The sequence below is a fragment of the Neolamprologus brichardi genome, chromosome 4 (assembly GCF_056152115.1).
Source record: "Neolamprologus brichardi isolate AB-2024 chromosome 4, ASM5615211v1, whole genome shotgun sequence".
In the NCBI taxonomy this organism is placed as follows: domain Eukaryota; kingdom Metazoa; phylum Chordata; class Actinopteri; order Cichliformes; family Cichlidae; genus Neolamprologus; species Neolamprologus brichardi.
In genome coordinates this window covers 10,129,737-10,148,164 of record NC_142107.1, presented here as the reverse complement: position 1 = coordinate 10,148,164, position 18,428 = coordinate 10,129,737, and the positions used below count along the sequence as shown (strand labels likewise).

The 18,428-nt window shown below is 39.7% G+C and overlaps 3 protein-coding genes across 5 annotated transcripts; all 3 read right to left on the bottom strand.

Moving 5' to 3' along the window:
- Positions 1-137: 137 nt before the first annotated feature.
- Positions 138-3,277, bottom strand: noxo1a (NADPH oxidase organizer 1a). Its single transcript, XM_006791647.3, has 8 exons — positions 3,156-3,277; positions 2,973-3,053; positions 2,800-2,872; positions 2,513-2,696; positions 2,108-2,298; positions 1,928-2,035; positions 1,665-1,782; positions 138-1,138 (listed from the first exon to the last, which is right to left on the bottom strand). Exons 1-8 carry the CDS (start codon positions 3,219-3,221, stop codon positions 382-384), a joined length of 1,578 nt encoding a protein of 525 aa, XP_006791710.2. The 5' UTR covers positions 3,222-3,277; the 3' UTR covers positions 138-381.
- A 1,283-nt stretch (positions 3,278-4,560) lies between these two features.
- Positions 4,561-11,429, bottom strand: gid4 (GID complex subunit 4 homolog). Its single transcript, XM_006791516.3, has 6 exons — positions 11,057-11,429; positions 10,567-10,626; positions 9,669-9,776; positions 8,857-8,958; positions 8,630-8,760; positions 4,561-6,356 (listed from the first exon to the last, which is right to left on the bottom strand). The coding sequence occupies exons 1-6, from the start codon at positions 11,279-11,281 to the stop codon at positions 6,293-6,295; spliced, it is 690 nt and encodes a 229-aa protein (XP_006791579.1). The 5' UTR covers positions 11,282-11,429; the 3' UTR covers positions 4,561-6,292.
- Positions 11,430-11,466: 37 nt separating this feature from the next.
- drc3 (dynein regulatory complex subunit 3) lies at positions 11,467-18,019 on the bottom strand. Of its 3 annotated transcripts, XM_006791517.3 has the most exons (13): positions 17,988-18,019; positions 17,502-17,706; positions 17,292-17,408; positions 17,014-17,180; positions 16,784-16,930; positions 16,189-16,308; positions 15,989-16,101; positions 15,712-15,886; positions 15,484-15,615; positions 15,248-15,318; positions 14,884-15,007; positions 14,426-14,557; positions 11,467-13,962 (listed from the first exon to the last, which is right to left on the bottom strand). In XM_006791517.3, exons 2-13 carry the CDS (start codon positions 17,659-17,661, stop codon positions 13,867-13,869), a joined length of 1,554 nt encoding a protein of 517 aa, XP_006791580.1. In that variant the 5' UTR covers positions 17,662-17,706; positions 17,988-18,019; the 3' UTR covers positions 11,467-13,866. The 3 variants fall into 3 exon arrangements, 2 of the variants coding, with proteins under 2 accessions (XP_006791580.1, XP_035763919.1); XM_035908026.2 differs by having other exon boundaries at positions 15,989-16,308; XR_015718983.1 differs by having other exon boundaries at positions 13,919-13,962; positions 14,168-14,557; positions 15,989-16,308.
- Between the last annotated feature and the right edge of the window lie 409 nt (positions 18,020-18,428).

Below are 18,428 nucleotides of genomic sequence, written 5' to 3'. Positions count from 1 at the left end.
GATCAGATAATGAAGTGTGTGTTCTGTGTTGACTATCCACACATGCAGGCGGCGGGATAGGCTGCGAAGGTTTTTCAACAGGAATTTAAACAACTTCCACACACTGGTATGCAGACAAACATTTACTTTTCCTGCAGTCAAAATGAGCAGATGAGCCATCGTTTGTGGAATCTACACAGACTATATGCATATAAGGCACAACACAAGGCTTCCAGTATGGAAAATAAAACAAGGCATTTTAAATGATCGATTGGTCAAAGTGGTGATGATACAGGAGCTATCACATATTCATCTAATCATCTAAAACAAAAGAACAGTTGTTCTGTACTTTTATAACTCCAACAGTAACAAAAATAAAGCTTTATTTTTCAAACAGGAACTTTATCGGCTGATGATCTCAGCTTGTGTGGGTGACAGAGCACCTTTTGCTGCATTCTTGCGGGTGACAGAAGTACACCGGGAGAGGATCTCCTGGGCGCCCGGTCTGGGTGGCACCTTTGGTTTTTTGGGTGATTTGTAGAGCGTGGGATCAGAGACACTCGAGATCAGCCTCCCCCCTGAGCCGCTCGTTGGGCTGAGGGTGTTGCTCGTCCCCGGTGGAGGCGTGCGGCTGAGACGCAGCCATTCATCATTGGCAGTGGGGCACAGGTTCAGGGCCGAGTTAAAGCTGGAGTCGTCACTGAAGCTAAAGTCGGTGCTGTCGCTCATAAAGCTATCCTCACTATCCTCTGTCTGACTCCTGGAGAGGACGCGTTGTTCGTCCTCTCCATCCATCTTCACCGTGATTATGGGCGGAGGAGGGTGAGAGGGAGAGGTGGGTGAAGTGGAGATATCGGTAGCAGCACTGGTACTGTTTGCAGCAGGCTGTGCATGAGGCTGTTCAGACAAAACCTCAAGAGACACAGACCTCTGCCTACTCTCCGGCAAGATCAGGAGAGGTGACGAAGACCTTATGGGGGGATGTTGCAGCAGGCTTCCTTGGGAGAGGCTCAGTTGGGAATGCTGTTCCAGATTCGAGGATGGAACGAGAAGGGAAGTGTGGCGGCGCTGATCCAGGTGATGGGAAGCGTTATGAATATGAGGGTAGCGGTGGGGCTGCAGTATCATGGTGGGAATGTAACCCATTTTTCCACTGGATCTGTTAGATGACAAGAATGAAGAAATCAAAGTAATTTAAAATTGGAAATCATGCATAGTTCTTTTATTTCCACATACATGGCTACATAACATAAGTGTCAGGCCTTTTGTGCTACTTTAAGCCATGACAACCGATGTTATGAAAGAAATCCAGTAAAAGCAGGCTGTGCAATGGTACAAAATTCTGCTTTTTATTCTTTTTTAAATTAGGAAGAGATTTAAATTTCTTTTTCAAAGGAAATTACCATGAAAACATAATCAGTCATTAACTGTCTGGGCTTAAAATAGATTATTCATCTCATTTGAGTTGCCTCTGCTGATTGGTTGACAGGGCAGTGACACTCACTGAGCCTGTCTTTTCTTTTATCAGCTGTTCATCGTTGAGTACTAATGTTCATGCGACCCAACCTGTGTTTCTGGCTTTTTGGCAGTCACAGAGAAAGATCTGGGTGGCTGCAACTCTCATGGCTTGCAAGAATCTGTAACAAAATAACTTGAAATAAAAGTTTCAGCCCAGGCTAGAATACCTGACGAGCCACCAGCCATTTTCAGACTTCTGCAGGACTTCCACCACAGCACCTATGGTTACGGTCACCTCGTCAGTTTTGGTGGCCTTGTAGCTCTTGACTACAGTGTAGAGTGCTCCTGGAGAGAGAATGAAGGATTACACATAATGCTTTGCAATATGAATGATATTCACTGTACATAGCTGTACATACACATGTACAAATACATAATGAGAGTGCAATGTCGTGAGAAAGGGTACAAGAAAAACTGTAAATATGTGTACCTTTTTCAGGAATCTCCTCATGATCTTCATTATCATCATTTGTCCTCTCCAGATAGGGTGCAGGAAACCAGGCCATCCGCCTGTCTTCAGTCTCCACCAGCCACCATCCTGAATCACCAGAAACATGCATTTTACTGCTCACATTGAGTTATCCGTGTTAGCTGAAAGCTGTCGGCTCACCTCCTTTGTCTTTGATGACCACATCGAGTTTGTCACCCATGGCCACTTTCAAAGGTTTGTTCTTGAAGTCTTTGGTCTCATACGGGGCGACACACGTGTATGCTTCTGTGATAAACGGCTGGGTCACTTCACCGGCGTTTGCGTGAAGTCCTTCGCTTCTGAGTTCATCCTCCGGGGGCATGATGATGATGCTGAGGAGGAAGAGCAACACAGACACGCACAATGTCAGAGTCATGCATTCATCTTGAATTATACATATTTATTTATGTACTCGTGCACTCAGAAGATTGAACCTGCAGATACAAGATTTTGCAAATGTTACAGTCCCTAAATTAGATCTGTGTGGGTAACTTGAACTAAAAGCTATTATAAAACATTTATTGTGTAATAAATGTTTAGCCGTACCCGTTTTTGGCAAAGTCTGGCTGCAGGTCCTGCTCTTTAGGGTTCAAGAACTGGATGAGCTCCGCAGACTGAGACACTCGCTGGTCACAGGACAGGACTGCATTGCAATATTTCTGCAAATATTTCAGGCGCACCAGTGACTTGGTTGGGGCTTTCCCTCGACTTTCTTGCTTCACCCTCCCCTCTGAAATCCCAGAGAACGACTTTAGTTACAATCCCATTGGTGTGTAAGTGAACCATGCGATTCTTGTAAAGCAGCAAGTGTGGTCTACATGACCCGAACATACCTCGAAATCTGGGGACAATTCTGTCAGATTTTCTCAGCTTGTTTGCAGGTGGGAATGCTTTCTTCAGTTGTTTCTGTGAGAAATAATTTGAGTAACAAAACAAACAAAAACAAAAGTTACCTGGATATGTGCAACTTGGAAAAAACAAAAGAAAGAAGGTGTTTTATACTCACGTGCATTTTCATGAATTCTCGAAAACGTCTGTAAATCACAACACTGCTCTCGTCGGACCAAAGCACAGAAGTCTTGTAAAACTGGAAAAGAAAAGGCAGCTTTTCTCAGGAGAGGCATGCATTTTATTTAATAAAAACACCCACACATAAAACCAGGAAAGTGAAAAATCCTTTGCTGCTTACTTTGGTCTTTTCCTTCTGCAGTACTCCAACTAGATGGATGCTTATGGGATACTGCTTAGCCTCCATAATGACAGCACAGATGGGTGCTTGGGAGCTGCAGTGAAACTAGCTCAGCCTTTTCCAGGTATGTGACTGAGGCAGTGAGGCTCTGCAGGTAAATTTATGCTTCCTCCACCGGAGCAGGTGTGGCTCTGGTTACGTAGGCAACAAGAGGGGGGAAATCTGCAGTTGTGTACATGCTGGAAATTCTTGCAAATTAGCTTTGGTGCATATCACACAAAATATATTTTCACAAAAAGTTTAATTTATATTGATATTTATATAAAAATGTAGTTTTTGGGTTTTTTTAGTGTTCATTTTTGAAAAGAACAGAATTTACTCCTGATTTTCTCTCTTTCTTTCTGTCTTACACACACACACACAGTTGTATTTCCATGACAGTGACTTACATTAATTTCCTGGAGACTTTGTTTAATCCAAATGTAAAGCTTAATGTTAATTTTGTTTGATAATATGTTGTGTGATGTTTCGTTCTGTGTAGCACTCATTATTTGAATAAATTAAACACAGAAATGATCAAAAAAATTTTTTATATATTAGAGGATCAATTTGCATGATCATGAAGATAATGAAGTAGCACAAATGACACATATGGTGAAATGAAAAGAATAACGAGTGTTTGTAATGGTAGCTTTGCTTGTTTGATTTATTAATTGACAAAAAATACCTGACAATATAGAGCACCACTTCTTTTAAATCCATACAGCTTTGACTGATATATAAATATGGATTTATTATGCACGCCTATGAAAGTTTTTTTTGCGTGAGTAATTATTGGATTTCCTGCTGTTGGTCTAAAACCAGACAGATCATAAAGTATTGCTGCAGACAACTACTCATAACTAATTTCTTAAGAAAGAAACCACCATTGTTTCCTGTGTACTGTTTGTTTGTATATTTGTCTTTTTGGCTGCTGTTACAACCAAATTTGCCCTTGTGGGACAATTAAAGGATTATTCTATTCTGTTGTTAAAGCCAGATGAGGAAGTTAGTGAGGGAAAAAATTCCTCTGTGGGCCGTAAATATTTCTTCCTCTCTTCTGAGGAATTTTGATCTGTAGCACGTAGGCCAGCGTGGTGACAATTTTCATTTTCTTTCTAGACTTTTATGTTCTTTGATTGCCATCAGCAGCCTGCGGATAACCCCCAAAGCAAAAATATTCTCTGCCCATTTCATTCGGTTAAATGTTGTTTAAAAAAAATAAAAGCTGAAGCTCAACATAGATATATTTTATTTTCTCTTAGCATTTAACACTAAAGGAAGATCAAACCAGTGAAATGTTTAACAATGCAAAACTCTTTTAGTTGAGCAAGTCTTGATAAATAGCTTTCTCATGGTCTCTGTGATACAGAGTTAGCATTAGTGACTACTTCCTCATTCAGTGCAGGCTGAAACAGAGGTGAGACTCAAACAATGGCTAACTTTGACTTTTCAGCACTTCCAGCATGTTAGAGGGACTACAAAGCGGGACTATTGCCCAAACAGCTAAACAACAGTATTGATATCAGCTGAGATAGTCACAAGAGAAAAGCAGTTTGGTTTGTGTGGTCAGCTACTGCTAGCTGCTGTGACATGTGATCCAGACTGTACCAAATAATCGCTCTGTTATTATAAAACACTCTTTAAAGAGCAGCCAACCATACAAACATGTATCAAAGTTATTTATTTCTCCTCACAGCAGAGTTAGAATACACCATCTTTCATAAAGCAGGACTTCTCTGTCATGACTTAATTACAGACTCCAAAATAAACATTTCTTCTACATTGCACATTTTACAGGTTTTTGTTAATCTGCGATCTCCTCGCTTGAGTTAAGACTGTAGTGTGAATAGCATTCGCACATCATATCAACTTATACCCGAGATCTGAGCTTTAGCTTAGCCAGATAACACACAGTTTCTCTCATTAAATGTTCATGATTTCAAATAAAGCAACATTAAACTATCACCCATCTTAAAAACAACAGAAGGAGCGTTACAGTTAAAATTGTAAGGCAGCAGGTTTTTCCTAAAGCATCAAAGGTGGTTTTATTTTTTTTCCATCAAGCTTTCACAACCACACACAGGTGCTTTTAAACATTACAGCAACACATTATTTGATTCTCCAATTTGTTACACTGCAGTCAGAGCTCTGCGTTCATTTTCTTGTGTTAAATCTGACGTTTTCTAAACTCTTCCCAGAAATATTTTACTTGGCACAAACCCCCCCCCCCCAAAAAAACCCTCAATCTCAACTAGATTATGAGTCACTGATTATGGTTGCTGTGCTTCAGGTTGATGGTTAGTATAATTAACCCCCTCCCCCTTACATTTTACTCCTGATTTAAAATAAATAAATCACCCTTAAACAGATATGATCTGAAAATTAAAATAAAAACAAAAATTAAGTGGTGTAAGAAATTCGACCCATTATTAATCTTTGGCTTGCATAGATAAACACTTTACAAAGTTGAGATGATTTTTCAAAAAGCTGCAGCTTTTTGCAAACAAGGTTTTCACTCATTTCCAGCTCATCCATATCAGGATTACTAAAATACATATTGCCTGAACATTACAGCAGCATACCATCCCTGATCATATAGAACCTGCATAAAAGCTCTCATGCATCTCTGCTTGTGGCGCGTCTAACTCGTTAATCATCACAGGTCCTCAAAGATTTTGTATCTTTCAAATAAGATAAATATATTAAGCTTTACTCTTTTTTCCCCCCCAACTCTTAAAAGCAACACTTTGTCTTAACAGAAACAAATGGAGGAAATCTGTTTTGAACTACTGAGGATTTTTTTTTACAAGTGCAGGAAAAACAAACAAACAAAACCAAAAAAAACCAAAAAAAAATTTCAATCTGCCGCAGCAACTGTGAGAAAATTCCACGTCTCACAGATCTTCCTTATGGTTCTTCATCTGTGCCTTCTTTCCATCAGTCCAGCAGAAGAGTGTCTGACCAGCTGTGTTTTTCCTTGCCAGTGAGGAAAATGGGTCACCTCCATTCTTGGCATTAAAGGATTCTCCATCCCGTTTAAGCACAGGGCAGCATGAACCTTCTTTTATGTCACTCCGCATCCCCGTGCAGCCATGTCACCGAAATTCGTAAATAGGCATACTGTGCTCTCGAATATGGTTCAGGCTTAAAGACTGGTACCTGCAGAAAATAAGTTGGAAAAACAAAACCAATCATCAGACATGTGTTAATGTGAAAAACTGCAAACTTGAGCTGTTTTTACTCCAGATAAAGTTGGAAGAATCTCATCCAGGCATCGTCTGAGTAGCCCTTCCTGACATTAGACAAGGTCTCACCAACATGCTTCCTTTATACTCTCAGGATCCAGCTAAAGTAACTGGCATTGTAAAGTAACCGGCACTACTTGGGTACTTTAAGACTCAGAAAACAAAGTTTTTGCAAATGGTGCAGATTCAGTTTTACTTTGAAAAAGTAAACAACTGGCAAAGAGAGAGACACTTCTGGAAACACATTCCTGATCTCATCTGCTGCAATAATTAAGCCAAACATTTTGCACATTATACCATAATGTATCAGCGTTTAAGAATGTTGCCTGTAAAATGGCAGCTATGCCCTAAACATCAAGCATGGTTTGGGTAAAGAATCATACAGTGATCATTGTCTGCACGTTTGACTAAATTCTTTCTAAACCTGTAGGAGGAGGAGTCATTTTTGTCAATTGCGGGTGACTGATGCCTTGGGATAGAATAAGCCCATCAGTCCTTCGGCTGACTGAGTTAATAGTACAAATGGCAATTTATATAGCACATTTAGTTCTAAGTACAGTAAATGTGCTTCACACAGAGAGAGATTAGAAACATTACAACTTGTGTAGGTTTTACAATGCTTTCAGGCAGTAACATGAGTGAAATGACAGCAATATGAGGCCATAACAAGTGATAGAAAAGAATACAAAGGACTGTTGAAAGCAATTTAAAACTTAAGTAAACATGAGGAAATATTATTACCTTCAGGAATTATATCAATGTTGTGTGAGTCCACCTATTCAAATTGGGATGACTCCCTCTAGTGATAGATAATAACCCTGACACTGTTCCAATTTATTCCCACTTTGCACCACCTCCCAATTTATATTTTTCTGCTATTACAGCCACCATATAGTCCTGGCTTACTTTCAGTAGCAGAGCATTTATTACCACTGCTACTCTTCTCCTTTACAATCCCAATACCAAAAAACTTGTACAAATGAATAAAAACAAACAAAACTAACAGTGATTTGTAAATTTCAGAACAAAGTGTTTGAACAGCACAAGTGTAACACTTAAATACATTAACTCATTTTGAAGTTGATGTAACAACATGTCTGAAAAGTGCATCTAAGAGAGGCAAAGTTTCCCAGAAGCAAGGATGGTTGGAGCTTAGCAATCGACAGGAAACCGCATCTAGAAACTATTGAACAAACTCAGAAAAACGTTTCATAACACAGAATTGTGACGACTGAATATCTGATATACAGTATCATATCAAAGACTGAGAATCTGAAGAAATCAGCACACAAGACTACAAATCATCAATCCATTTGTTTCTGCTTCTCTAATTCAGATTGTGTTGAAGGTCAAGGAAACTGAAATACCTTTTGGAAAATAAGAAAGCTGGTCCTTCTGACAAAAAAGGAGATTGACCACCTGGCTTGTTGGCAATACTCTAACAAGCCAGCATCTCTCTGGTATATGAGTGCATTAGTGCCTATAATTGGCAGCTTGTACATCTGGAACAAGCATGATCAGTGCTAAAAGGTATATGCGGGTTTTAGAACATGTCCTCTCATCCATAAGTCTTTTCTCCCCACAGGAGGCCTTCAATATTTCAGCAAGACAATGCTAAACCATATACTGCATCAATTACAGCAGCATGGCTTCATAGCTGAAGAGTCCAGGTGCTGAACTGCCTGCCTGCAGTCCAGACCTTTCACCAACTAAAAACATTTGGCACATAGTGAAACAAAACGTACAACAAAGCCAACTCGGGACTGTTGGGCAGCTAAATTCTATGAAGACGAAAGTCCAGCAGCTGAACTTGTCTGTTCCAGGTAGTTTACAGAAGAACTGACAGTGGTTTTTGAAGTGTTCTTGAGGCCGCCAAGTGGTTTTCACTATATCAACTCCTCCTGCTGCTCCCTCAAATTATCCACATATCTGTGGATGTCTGAAAACAGGAGGCTACACATTGGTAAACACAGCCCTTTCTCAACTTTTGAGACGCGTTTCTGGCGTCAAATTACAAATGAGTTAATATTTTTCTTAAAATGGTACATTTGATCTGTTTTATTTGTACTACTGTGAATAAAAGTTTATGATTTGCAAAATTTTGCACAACATTCCAACAAACACATGGATGCAAAGTCACGCGGCTGAGGTGCATGTGTGAAAACTGTTTTAATGACTAGTAATTACCACTCTGAGCTCCGATGATAATAGTAACCCTCAATAGTGGCTGTGGACTTCTGGAAGCAGATGTAGTAGAAACCCGCAAAGGAGGCACCACTGATATCTTTGATCGTGTGGTCTGGAACTAGAAACTGCTCCTGAGTGCACAACAAAAGCGGAGGTTAAAGTCTGACCCCAAGCGGAGAACACGCACAAATTAATTTCACAGCTAAAATGAATGACAGAGTGCCAACCTTCCACCTCATGAAGATATAGTCACTGTTTTCCAGTGCATCATAGTCAAAGTCATCAGAGTTGAAGTTCCTGGCATATTTGCAAAAAGCCTTAAACTTGCTCTGGTGACAAAACAGAAGAGCAGGAAATAAATACCAACATCTGCAACAGATCTTCTGACAGTAACCATTTGGCTGTAAAAGAGTTGGTAAACAGGTGTCAGCAATCACATTAATTAAAGCACTGCATCATTAGTAACACCTGTGCTACTCATACTCCTTAATATCAGGTCAAAAAAAACAAAACTGTTGTGAAATAGGCTTTGTTTGATTCCCCTACTTTATCTTCTACATGGCAGAAGATAAAGTAGGGGATAAAGTAGTATAGGCGTTAAATAACACAATAGGTGTTATGAAAAATGAAAAATCAGGAATGGCGAAGCAATGACCTCCCCACACAACATTAGGAAAGGCCTTCCTGAAAGACATGAGGACACAAACTGCCCTCAAACTAAGATAAGAGATAAGATAAAACTTTATTAATCCCTCGGGTGGGTTCCTCTGGGAAATTCGGTTAGATAAGGAGCTGCACGCGCTGTGGCGACTTTAACTGTGCCCTTTCGAGAAAAAGCTGTGTCATGGTATCCAGTTTTCCAAGCTAGAGAAAACTGACACATGTCCAAAAACTTAAAAATCAATGATGAAGAAAACTAAAAGCACGTTTTTCGTTCTCATGCACTTTATTGATCAACCACTACTTCTTTGATCATTGCAAAATTATTAACAGCACTTCCTGCATCAGTTAAAGTAAATTAAAAATCAGCAGGACTTACCCAGTGTTTTTTATCCACATCCTCATCCGCATCCCACTTTCTAGTTAAAAATGGCCTTTTCCGGCTGATCATTTCTCCAGCAAAGAACGTTGTTAGAGTTGGATACTCCTGCCAGACACAGAATGAATCAGGAGGGAAAGATAAAACGGGACTGTTTGCAACGTGATTTGGTACTCGTTTTAAAACTGCATTTATCCTGCACTGTGCAAATAGCTTATTCAAATGTCCAGATTTCCTGTGATTTACATGTTGATAGGCAGGGCTTAAGCTTCAGGATCAGCAGAATGGATGTAGTGTATTATTCCTTTTCATCTGGCTGCTTTCACAATTTCTTAAAATATGGTACTGTATAACATATAAAAATAATAAAGCGGCAATAAGAGGAATGCTCCCTTGCTTTAATTTTCTCATGGATACCAGGTGAGCTTTAATACAACTCCTTCACTCACAACCTGACTTCTCATCTTTCACTCGCTCTGCCAAAGCTGAACTTTAACCCAAGATCCCCCTGACCTTTTTGCTTCCATATGTTACATAATGTAATGGGTATACAGCTGACACTTGAGCTTAAGCATGTGTGGTTAGCCCTAAAGGCCTCACATCTAGGCAAATCTACTTTGCTTAAGTTGAATGAATGGGATTGTTCTAGGGAAAGTTTAAAAAAAAAAAAAAAAGTTGGCTGATGCAACCAGTTAAACTTGGCTCTTCTTTTACTCATAAGTTGATTGATTACATTTTTTAAGATTTTTTGCTTTTGAAGTGGAAACGTTGTGAACCACTGGTCTAATGTACTCTGTCACATTGCAGCCTGCTTAAAGCGAGCGGAAACCAGTCAGTGGATCGACTTCAAAAGAATAAAGGTAAGTCTTACTACTCATGATGTAGCTTGGAGACTTACCTCAGTCAGGCCATTGATTTTCAGGTAGCCACACAAATACGAGTCCTCTACAGTCACATGCTGAGAAAGACAGAACACATTTTATTGACGGTTCCACATGACAAGCACAAAATCCTTCATGGTAACAAGAAGACTGTCTGTAAGTTGGTGGGAAAGCTCACCGAGATGGGAAATATTATATTAGCTGTGTCAACACCAGCTGCTATATTAATACTGCAATTTAGGTAGCTTTGAGGGGGGGGTTAAACGCCAACTTGTCTGTGAAACATCAGTTTTTAAAGCCAAGTTGTCTCAAATTCAAACTCCAAAAGAAGACATAAGGTCATCTAAGCTAGCTCAAAATTTTCTCAACATGTACGAAAAGCAACAAAACACAAAAAACGAGCTAATGCAGCTAACATCTGGAAAGATAGCAAGTTAGCAACTATGGATGCACAGAGTCTACTCATATGCAGACTTTGTATATAACTATACAGGACCACAAAATTACCTGCAAGACCACCTCAACGTCGTACGAGTTGCCTTTACTCTTCTGGTATCCACGAAACTGTGCGCCGCTGTACAGAAGCGAGGTGGCCACCCCCGGCTGGTGGGTGTTGATCGGGGCAGGGGGGACGAGAGAGGCCGAGGATGGGCAGGCCGATCGGGTGGTGCCGCGGTACTCTGCTCGGACGGGCATGACGAGCGATAAGGTGCCACCGTCAGCAACCGTCATGAGCTTTGTCACCGGGAACACCGCAGTTGCAGAGAGAAAAAGTGAGTGCTGACACAGGAGGGCCTGTCAGCTACGTAAATTCTCAGAGCTCCAAAACTTCGCTCAAATGAAAACCTAGTCCGAGAACTCGCTTCTGCCAAACGCCCCTTCCCTGAATTTGATTGGCTGGGAACTGGCGCGCGGCTGCTTCAGCTGGATTCTTATTGGAAAAGGCGCCGAAAGTCATTCTGGGTATTGTATTCAAATCTCACGCAGTTCAAGATTTTTTTTCTTTTAACAGTAGCTTTATTTATACACTTTAACACAGACAGCGACCAACTCACGTTTGCATGATTTAGTATATTTAAAAAAAATATGGGTCTGAAGTGCTGAAATCACACATAGAATCATACAATATTTTAGAAAGTGTTGAGATCAATTAAGGTTAAATCACAGCAGTTCAATAACATAATTGGGTAAACAAAAGAGCAGAATGGTCAATGGCTCACCAATATGGAAAAAAACCAGTGCATACAAATTGTGTAGCAATTTCAGTTCCATAACATGCAATTGTAAAGACTAAATATCTCTTCATCCACGGCACATAAAATCATCAAAAGATTCAGAGAAAATCTCTGCCTAAGAGACAAGGCTCAAAATCACTGCATTACACACAGGTGCTATTCCAGTGCATGGACTCAGGAACGCTTCCAAAAAAACATAATTTACTGTGCCGTCCACAAATACAGGTTAAACATCCATGATGGAAAAAAGAAGACACGTTATTCACATATACCACCGTCTTTTCTAGACTAATGCTCATTTACAGTGCTGTGAAAAACTATTTTCCTCCTTTCTGATTTATACCAATATATTAGTTTATTCATGCCAACAGTCAAACATGGTGGTGGTAGTGTGGATGGTCTGGGGCAGCTTGTGGCCATGATGTCTTCATCAGTACATTTGGTTCTATGTAAAAAATGTCCACTTGGGTGTTTCCTAAGTAGAGGAATATCAGTGGATGATGTAGGGTGGTGGGAAGAAATGGGGCAGGGGTAGGGATGGGGGTCAGGGGGATGAAAGCAAGAGATGTTTGCAAACAGTCTCTGACAAAAAAATAACATCAACAAACAAACATGTGAATACATTACTACATTGCACACTGACCAAAATTTTCCACGTGTGGGACTAATAAAGGTTTATCTTATCTTACATTTTTCCTCTTCCAATGCTTTCCAGGCTTCCAGTAATTTGATCTCTATATTTTCACCATTCTTTGTATTTTGCATTGCATTTGCTGTCTCTTTCTCCTCCTTAAGTGCTTTTTGAGCTTCTAACAATGCCTTCTTTACATTTTCAGTCTCATTTCTTGCCTCCTGTTTACCCCCTTTTCTTCCTCAAGTGTTTTCTGGACATTCAATAACTCCTTCTTTAGCTGTTCAGCTTCCTTCTTTGCATTCTCCAGTTCGTTTGTTGCCTCCTGCATTTTACTTTTCTCCTCTTCAAGCGCTTTAAGGACTTCCTGTAATTCTTTCTTGGCATTTTCCGCTTCCCGTTTTGTGTTTTGAAGTGTTACACTTTTTTCCTCTTCAAATGCTTTCTGCACTTCCAACAGTTGTTTTGTATTTTTGCTTGCTGCTTTCTCCTTTTCTTCCCTTTCTGTGCTTTCTTGACATTCAGCACTTCCCGCTTTGCACTTATAACTTTCTTCTCTTTATTTTCTGTTCAATTTCTTTGACCTACGACCTCCACTTTTCACTTCTTCAAGGGCTTTTGGATTTTAAGATTCCTTGTTTACACTCCACCGTTTTGCTTATCTTTCCTTGGTCGTTTTGGCCTTTTCACCAATAAATGAATCTTTTACAGAGAAATTCAGGCAATTGATGTTGTCTTCATCTGAATTCGTTTGTAGTGAACTGCAGTTTTCTTTGTTGTGAGCAGAGGTGGTTGTATAGATGCCTTTCCTTCCCCCAAAGGGGATTTGTGTCTCTGCCTGGAACTGAACCAGCAACCTTTCATTTGCAGAACGAATGTGAAGTACATCACAGAGCCACTGTGATAAATACACACACACACAAAACAGAGAAATCAGAAAGGGGTTAAATACTTTTTCACAGCACAGTAGCTCATGCTACTGTATATAGGTTCTTGCTCTGTATCTTTTTTTCTCTTTTAGTGGTAGTGTTTGAACCCTCATTTGTGAATACAACTGTATTCACAGTCACCTTTCTCACTCACTATGTGTTAACAGACCTCTCTGTATTGAATCGTATCTGTTATTAATCTCTGTCTCTCTTCCACAGCATGTCTTTCATCCTGTCTTCCTTCTCTCACCCCAACCGGTCGCAGCAGATGGCCGCCCCTCCCTGAGCCTGGTTCTGCTGGAGGTTTCTTCCTGTTAAAAGGGAGTTTTTCCTTCCCACTGTCGCCAAAGTGCTTGCTCATAGGGGGTCATATGATTGTTGGGCTTTTCTCTGTATCTATGAAGCGCCTTGAGGCGACATTTGTTGTGATTTGGCGCTATATAAATAAAATTGAATTGAATTGAATTGAATTGAACTGACAGTGGTTTTTGAAGTGTTCTTGAGGCCGCCAAGTGGTTTTCACTATATCAACTCCTCCTGCTGCTCCCTCAAATTATCCACATATCTGTGGATGTCTGAGATGTTCATGCGGTTCCGCTTCAGTTCCTCATCTCGTATCTGTAAAAAGCAACAAAGCCATCAAACAAAGAAATAGTCTTTGATCAAAGAAATATTAAAATAGAGTGCAAAAGTCTTGAGTCCCCCTCTCATTTCTTTATATTTTGCTAAGAAAATGGGAAATGCATGCAGTGATTTATTGAAATGCATAAAAAACAATTGGAAAACAAAGCAGAGCCTGAAAATCAGTATTTATTATGTCCACCTTTATTCTTCAACACAGTTTGAACCCTCTTAGTCGTAGTTTTCAGGAATAGTTGAAGGACATTCAAATCTCTTCTTTGGATTCTGTTCTCTCAAGAAACACTATTGGAAATCCTACAGAATTACTGCTCAAGATCACTTAAAAATACAAAAAGATTTGGTTACTTGGAAGCAACATATAAAGAAATGATGGTAAGTACAAGATTTATATGTCGACTTTACATTGGACTGTTTGTTTAATGTAATTTCAGTTCTCTACCCCCTTAATGAGGGCCTCCTTCCAGGCACTGATGCCTGTAGTCAGCTGAGTCTCTCGGTCATTGATCTTCAGGAGGTGGTTATCATGGGCTGTGGCCAGTGCATCTATCACTGCATCTCTGTCTTCAAACAGCTAAAATATAAAACATAGGAGTGACAGAATGAGGCCAGTGATACTGTTAGCACACCATGTTTTAAGCTCACCTGAAGAAATATATTATACTTGATCTGGAATTGAAAAAAATATAATGCGGTTTTTTTATTTTCTTTGATTCTTTTTCTTTTTTCACTCTTTGAAAACTACACGCAATGATCTGCACCCTCTATTCATGCACAGTTATCTGTTAGATTAACAAAGACCAGAACAGAGACAGAAACTTGCAAGGGTTTTTTTTCAGCCACATATTTGTAACCATATATTTTGTAATACCAGTTTGGCTTATAAAGGACGACACTGACCATTATAACATCATCTGGCAAGTCCTCCTTCCGGGCGTCTCTGGCCCCTGTCTGCAAGATTTTAGCAGCAACTATTTGCATCTTCTGATAATAGTCATCTTCAAGATCTCGACAGTGGGAGAACGTATTGTTTTGTTAAAGAAATCACTCACACAGGAAAACATCTGTTTGATTAAACCCCATTAAACCCACATTTGTGCTATGACACTCTGGTGAGTTAACGAACCACTTTCTTCTGCTTATCCAGTTGAGACACCAGTGAGTCGGAGTGCTCATGACTATATAATTACTAGCATACAGTAATGAGTGTTTTTAGAATGTTTTTGAGGCAGTTCTGTTATTTTCTTGTAAAAAAAAAGGATATATCCCCTGTGCGATTTCACTGAAGTGTTTAACCATGTCTGAGATTCTGCTCTCAAAAGTTTTGATCTTCTCCTAAAATGACCAAGCAGCATCACTTTGATTAAATGTGAAACACAGACATACAGTCTCATGACATATCAAGTATTTTAACATAATTTATAAAATAAGAAATTTCATGAGATTTTATTGAGATATTTTACAAATTATACAAGTGTACAAACTCTAGCATACACTAACCTCCATCTCGCTGACCAGCTGAAACTCCAGTGTCATGAGGTTTTTACAGAGCCGGTTAATTTCATCATTGCAGTGGTCAATCTTGACTTTGCGTACTTCTGGGTCTGATAACTGCTGCAACTCTTCTGTCCGCTTTAAAGGAGAAAACACAAGATATCATCTCATGCCGAGTCATTGCATTCATGTAAATCACTGTGCACACGGAAAAGGCGATTGCTCCCTGCTTGCCTCTTTGTGTTCATGATTAAACTTTGCTAACATCTGCGATGCCTTCTCCTGGCAGTCTGTCACAGCCTTTTCTTGGCAACTGAAGAAAGACTTCACCTCTGTCTCCCTTCGTTTGTGCTCAGCCAAGCCCCTTTCAAATAACTGTGTACACAGCTCTCCCATTTGGTGCTCAAATGTAAGTGCAAGGTCAAGGAACCAAAAGGAATGATTGGTTTAGCTTGTACTACGACAATAATAACAATGCACGCATGCAGGAAACCAGGATGATAAAAGATATCTTTGAATCAGAGAATCCACTCCTGGTGCACAGTGCAGTGTTTGTGCTTTTGGATCATCTTTAAACATGGTCCTAAACAGAGAAGAGCCATTAAGGAACTCCACAAAGGCATCCTGCACAAAAAACAACAAAAAAGAAAACATAAGTGTCAGACTGTATGTATACAAATCAACAGATGACTCACAAAAAAAAGATAGTACTCGGTGTAATTTTAGCTCAGCTTCGTGTCTTTGTCGAGCCTCATCAGCCTGGTGTAGCCCCAGCTCTTCAAGTCTCATTTTCTCAAGGACATAGTGATATTTGATAGTTGCTTCCTTTCTCTGTACATACACAGAAATAAAATTTTGTTACTCTGCATCAACCAGCAATTCATAAATGCACATGAGGATGACTTTCAAACAAGCTTGGGTACAGTCAGCTTTACTGTTACATCTGTCTCCCTCTCATTCACACACATACTCTGTTTTGCTTCTGCTGACCTTCCTTCTTCTCTCTAGAGCACACCTCCATTTCTCCAGACTCTCTTCCACCTGCTCGCTACTCTCACTACGGATCACATTTTCATCTGCAAACATCGTAGTCAACCTGTCCATCACCACTGCAAACAAAAAGGGGCTCAGGTGTAATCCCATCCCCATCTTGAACTAATTTGTCACTCCTTCTGCACACCTCACCACTGTCTCACTGTCCTCATACATGTCCTAGGCTTGGGTATACTCATACTCTGTAAATATGTATGTAAATGCTACTTTAAAGGTAAGCGTAGAACAAAATGTAGATTGGGTTTGCACTTACTGTCTTCTGGTCAAGTATTCTGGAGTCTAGGAACATCAACTTTGGAAAGTAGGCAGCGATGAAAAATCTGTAATCACCCTCATTTAGGAAAGGATTTCCAAACAGGTTGAACGCTGCCAGGTTCTTGAACTTCCTGAGGTAGAGCACCTTTGAAATGCATTCGGTTAATTAAACATTATCATATGAATGTTTCCCCATACTTGCATTGCAAATGCAGAACAGTTTCTTACATTATCCAACTGTCCAATTAGGTTGTTTGAAATGAAGAAATGAGTTAGGTTCTCAAGTGTGTCCATATTTTCAATGACAGAGATTTTGTTGTTGGATAGATTCAGCACTTCAAGCTTTTGCACACACTCCAGACCCTCTATTTTCTCAATCTTGTTGAATGACAGATCTGAGGGACACATTCGAAATGACTCTAATTATTACCAGTAGATTCTGAGCTGATATAAGATGGCAGTGCCTACACATCATTTGGTCAACAAGAACAAACTTTGTATCTTACTAAGCCACGTCAGATTAATCAGATGGTCCAGTCCCTGGATCTTCTCTATAGCATTGTTATTTAACTCAAGTTTGGACAAAGATGAGAAGTCCCATAAGTGATCAATCCTCAGGATGTCTGAAAATGTATAAAAAAGCATCCTCTCACTCAAACAAAATCAGCATGCTAAACATTGCTACATTCCTCATCACCTTCATGATTTTCCCTTACTTTTGTACTCCAGTCTTAATTTCTCGACTTCATTAAAGTGGATTTGGCTCGCATCTGGAAAACGCAGGATGTGATCTGGTTTAAACTGTTCCTGCACAGCATGCTGCAGGATCTCTTTGTCCATCGACGTGGGCTCAGAGATAATATATTCCGAGCTCATGCTGCTGTTTTGTGACCGGAGACAGACTTGGCATCACTTTACACTCTGATAAAAAAAAAAAAGAAAGGAAAGAAAAATATGTCATTAAAAACAAACAAAACTTAAGAAACCAGGAACGGGGTAAATGCTTTTTCACATCATTGTATGCACATTTGAGGGTATTGCTCTGAATATACTGCCAAACACCGTCATTGGCTCTCTAAGATATAAATAAATGAATTTAGCCAAAGCAAAACCTAACTACTGCTGTTTTTGTCCCCGTAAAACGCTTAAAAATACAGAAAACCAGCTGGTGTTATCGATAAATTCAGTATGCCGCTACTTACCCCTTTTGTTTACGCTCAGTTACATAGCAACAGGCTCATTTTAAGCTGCATTCAAGTACTTGATCCCGTTGAAAAAGGCATCAACCTGAGACAAGACTCTGTAAGAGTTTTGCTTTAACCATAAATTCTGTCTTTTAAGTCTGAGGTTATCTTGTAATGTGCATGTATGTCTTATATTCATAAAAGCACCACAAGTCGAAATTGTGTTTAGTTGGGATCACACATTTTGTGATTTTTTTGGGGGGTAGGTGGCTTTTTCAAGATATGAGCTATTTATAGTCAACAACAATGAACGTTCATTTTTTATATTTCAAGGATTTAATCCTTATCTGCATTGTTTTTTATTAGCTGTTTAGAGTTATTATTCCCCTCTGTAATAAATAAAATGCATGCACGTAGAAAAGGTTTGTTGAACATAGCTTCAGTTACAAACTGTGACTG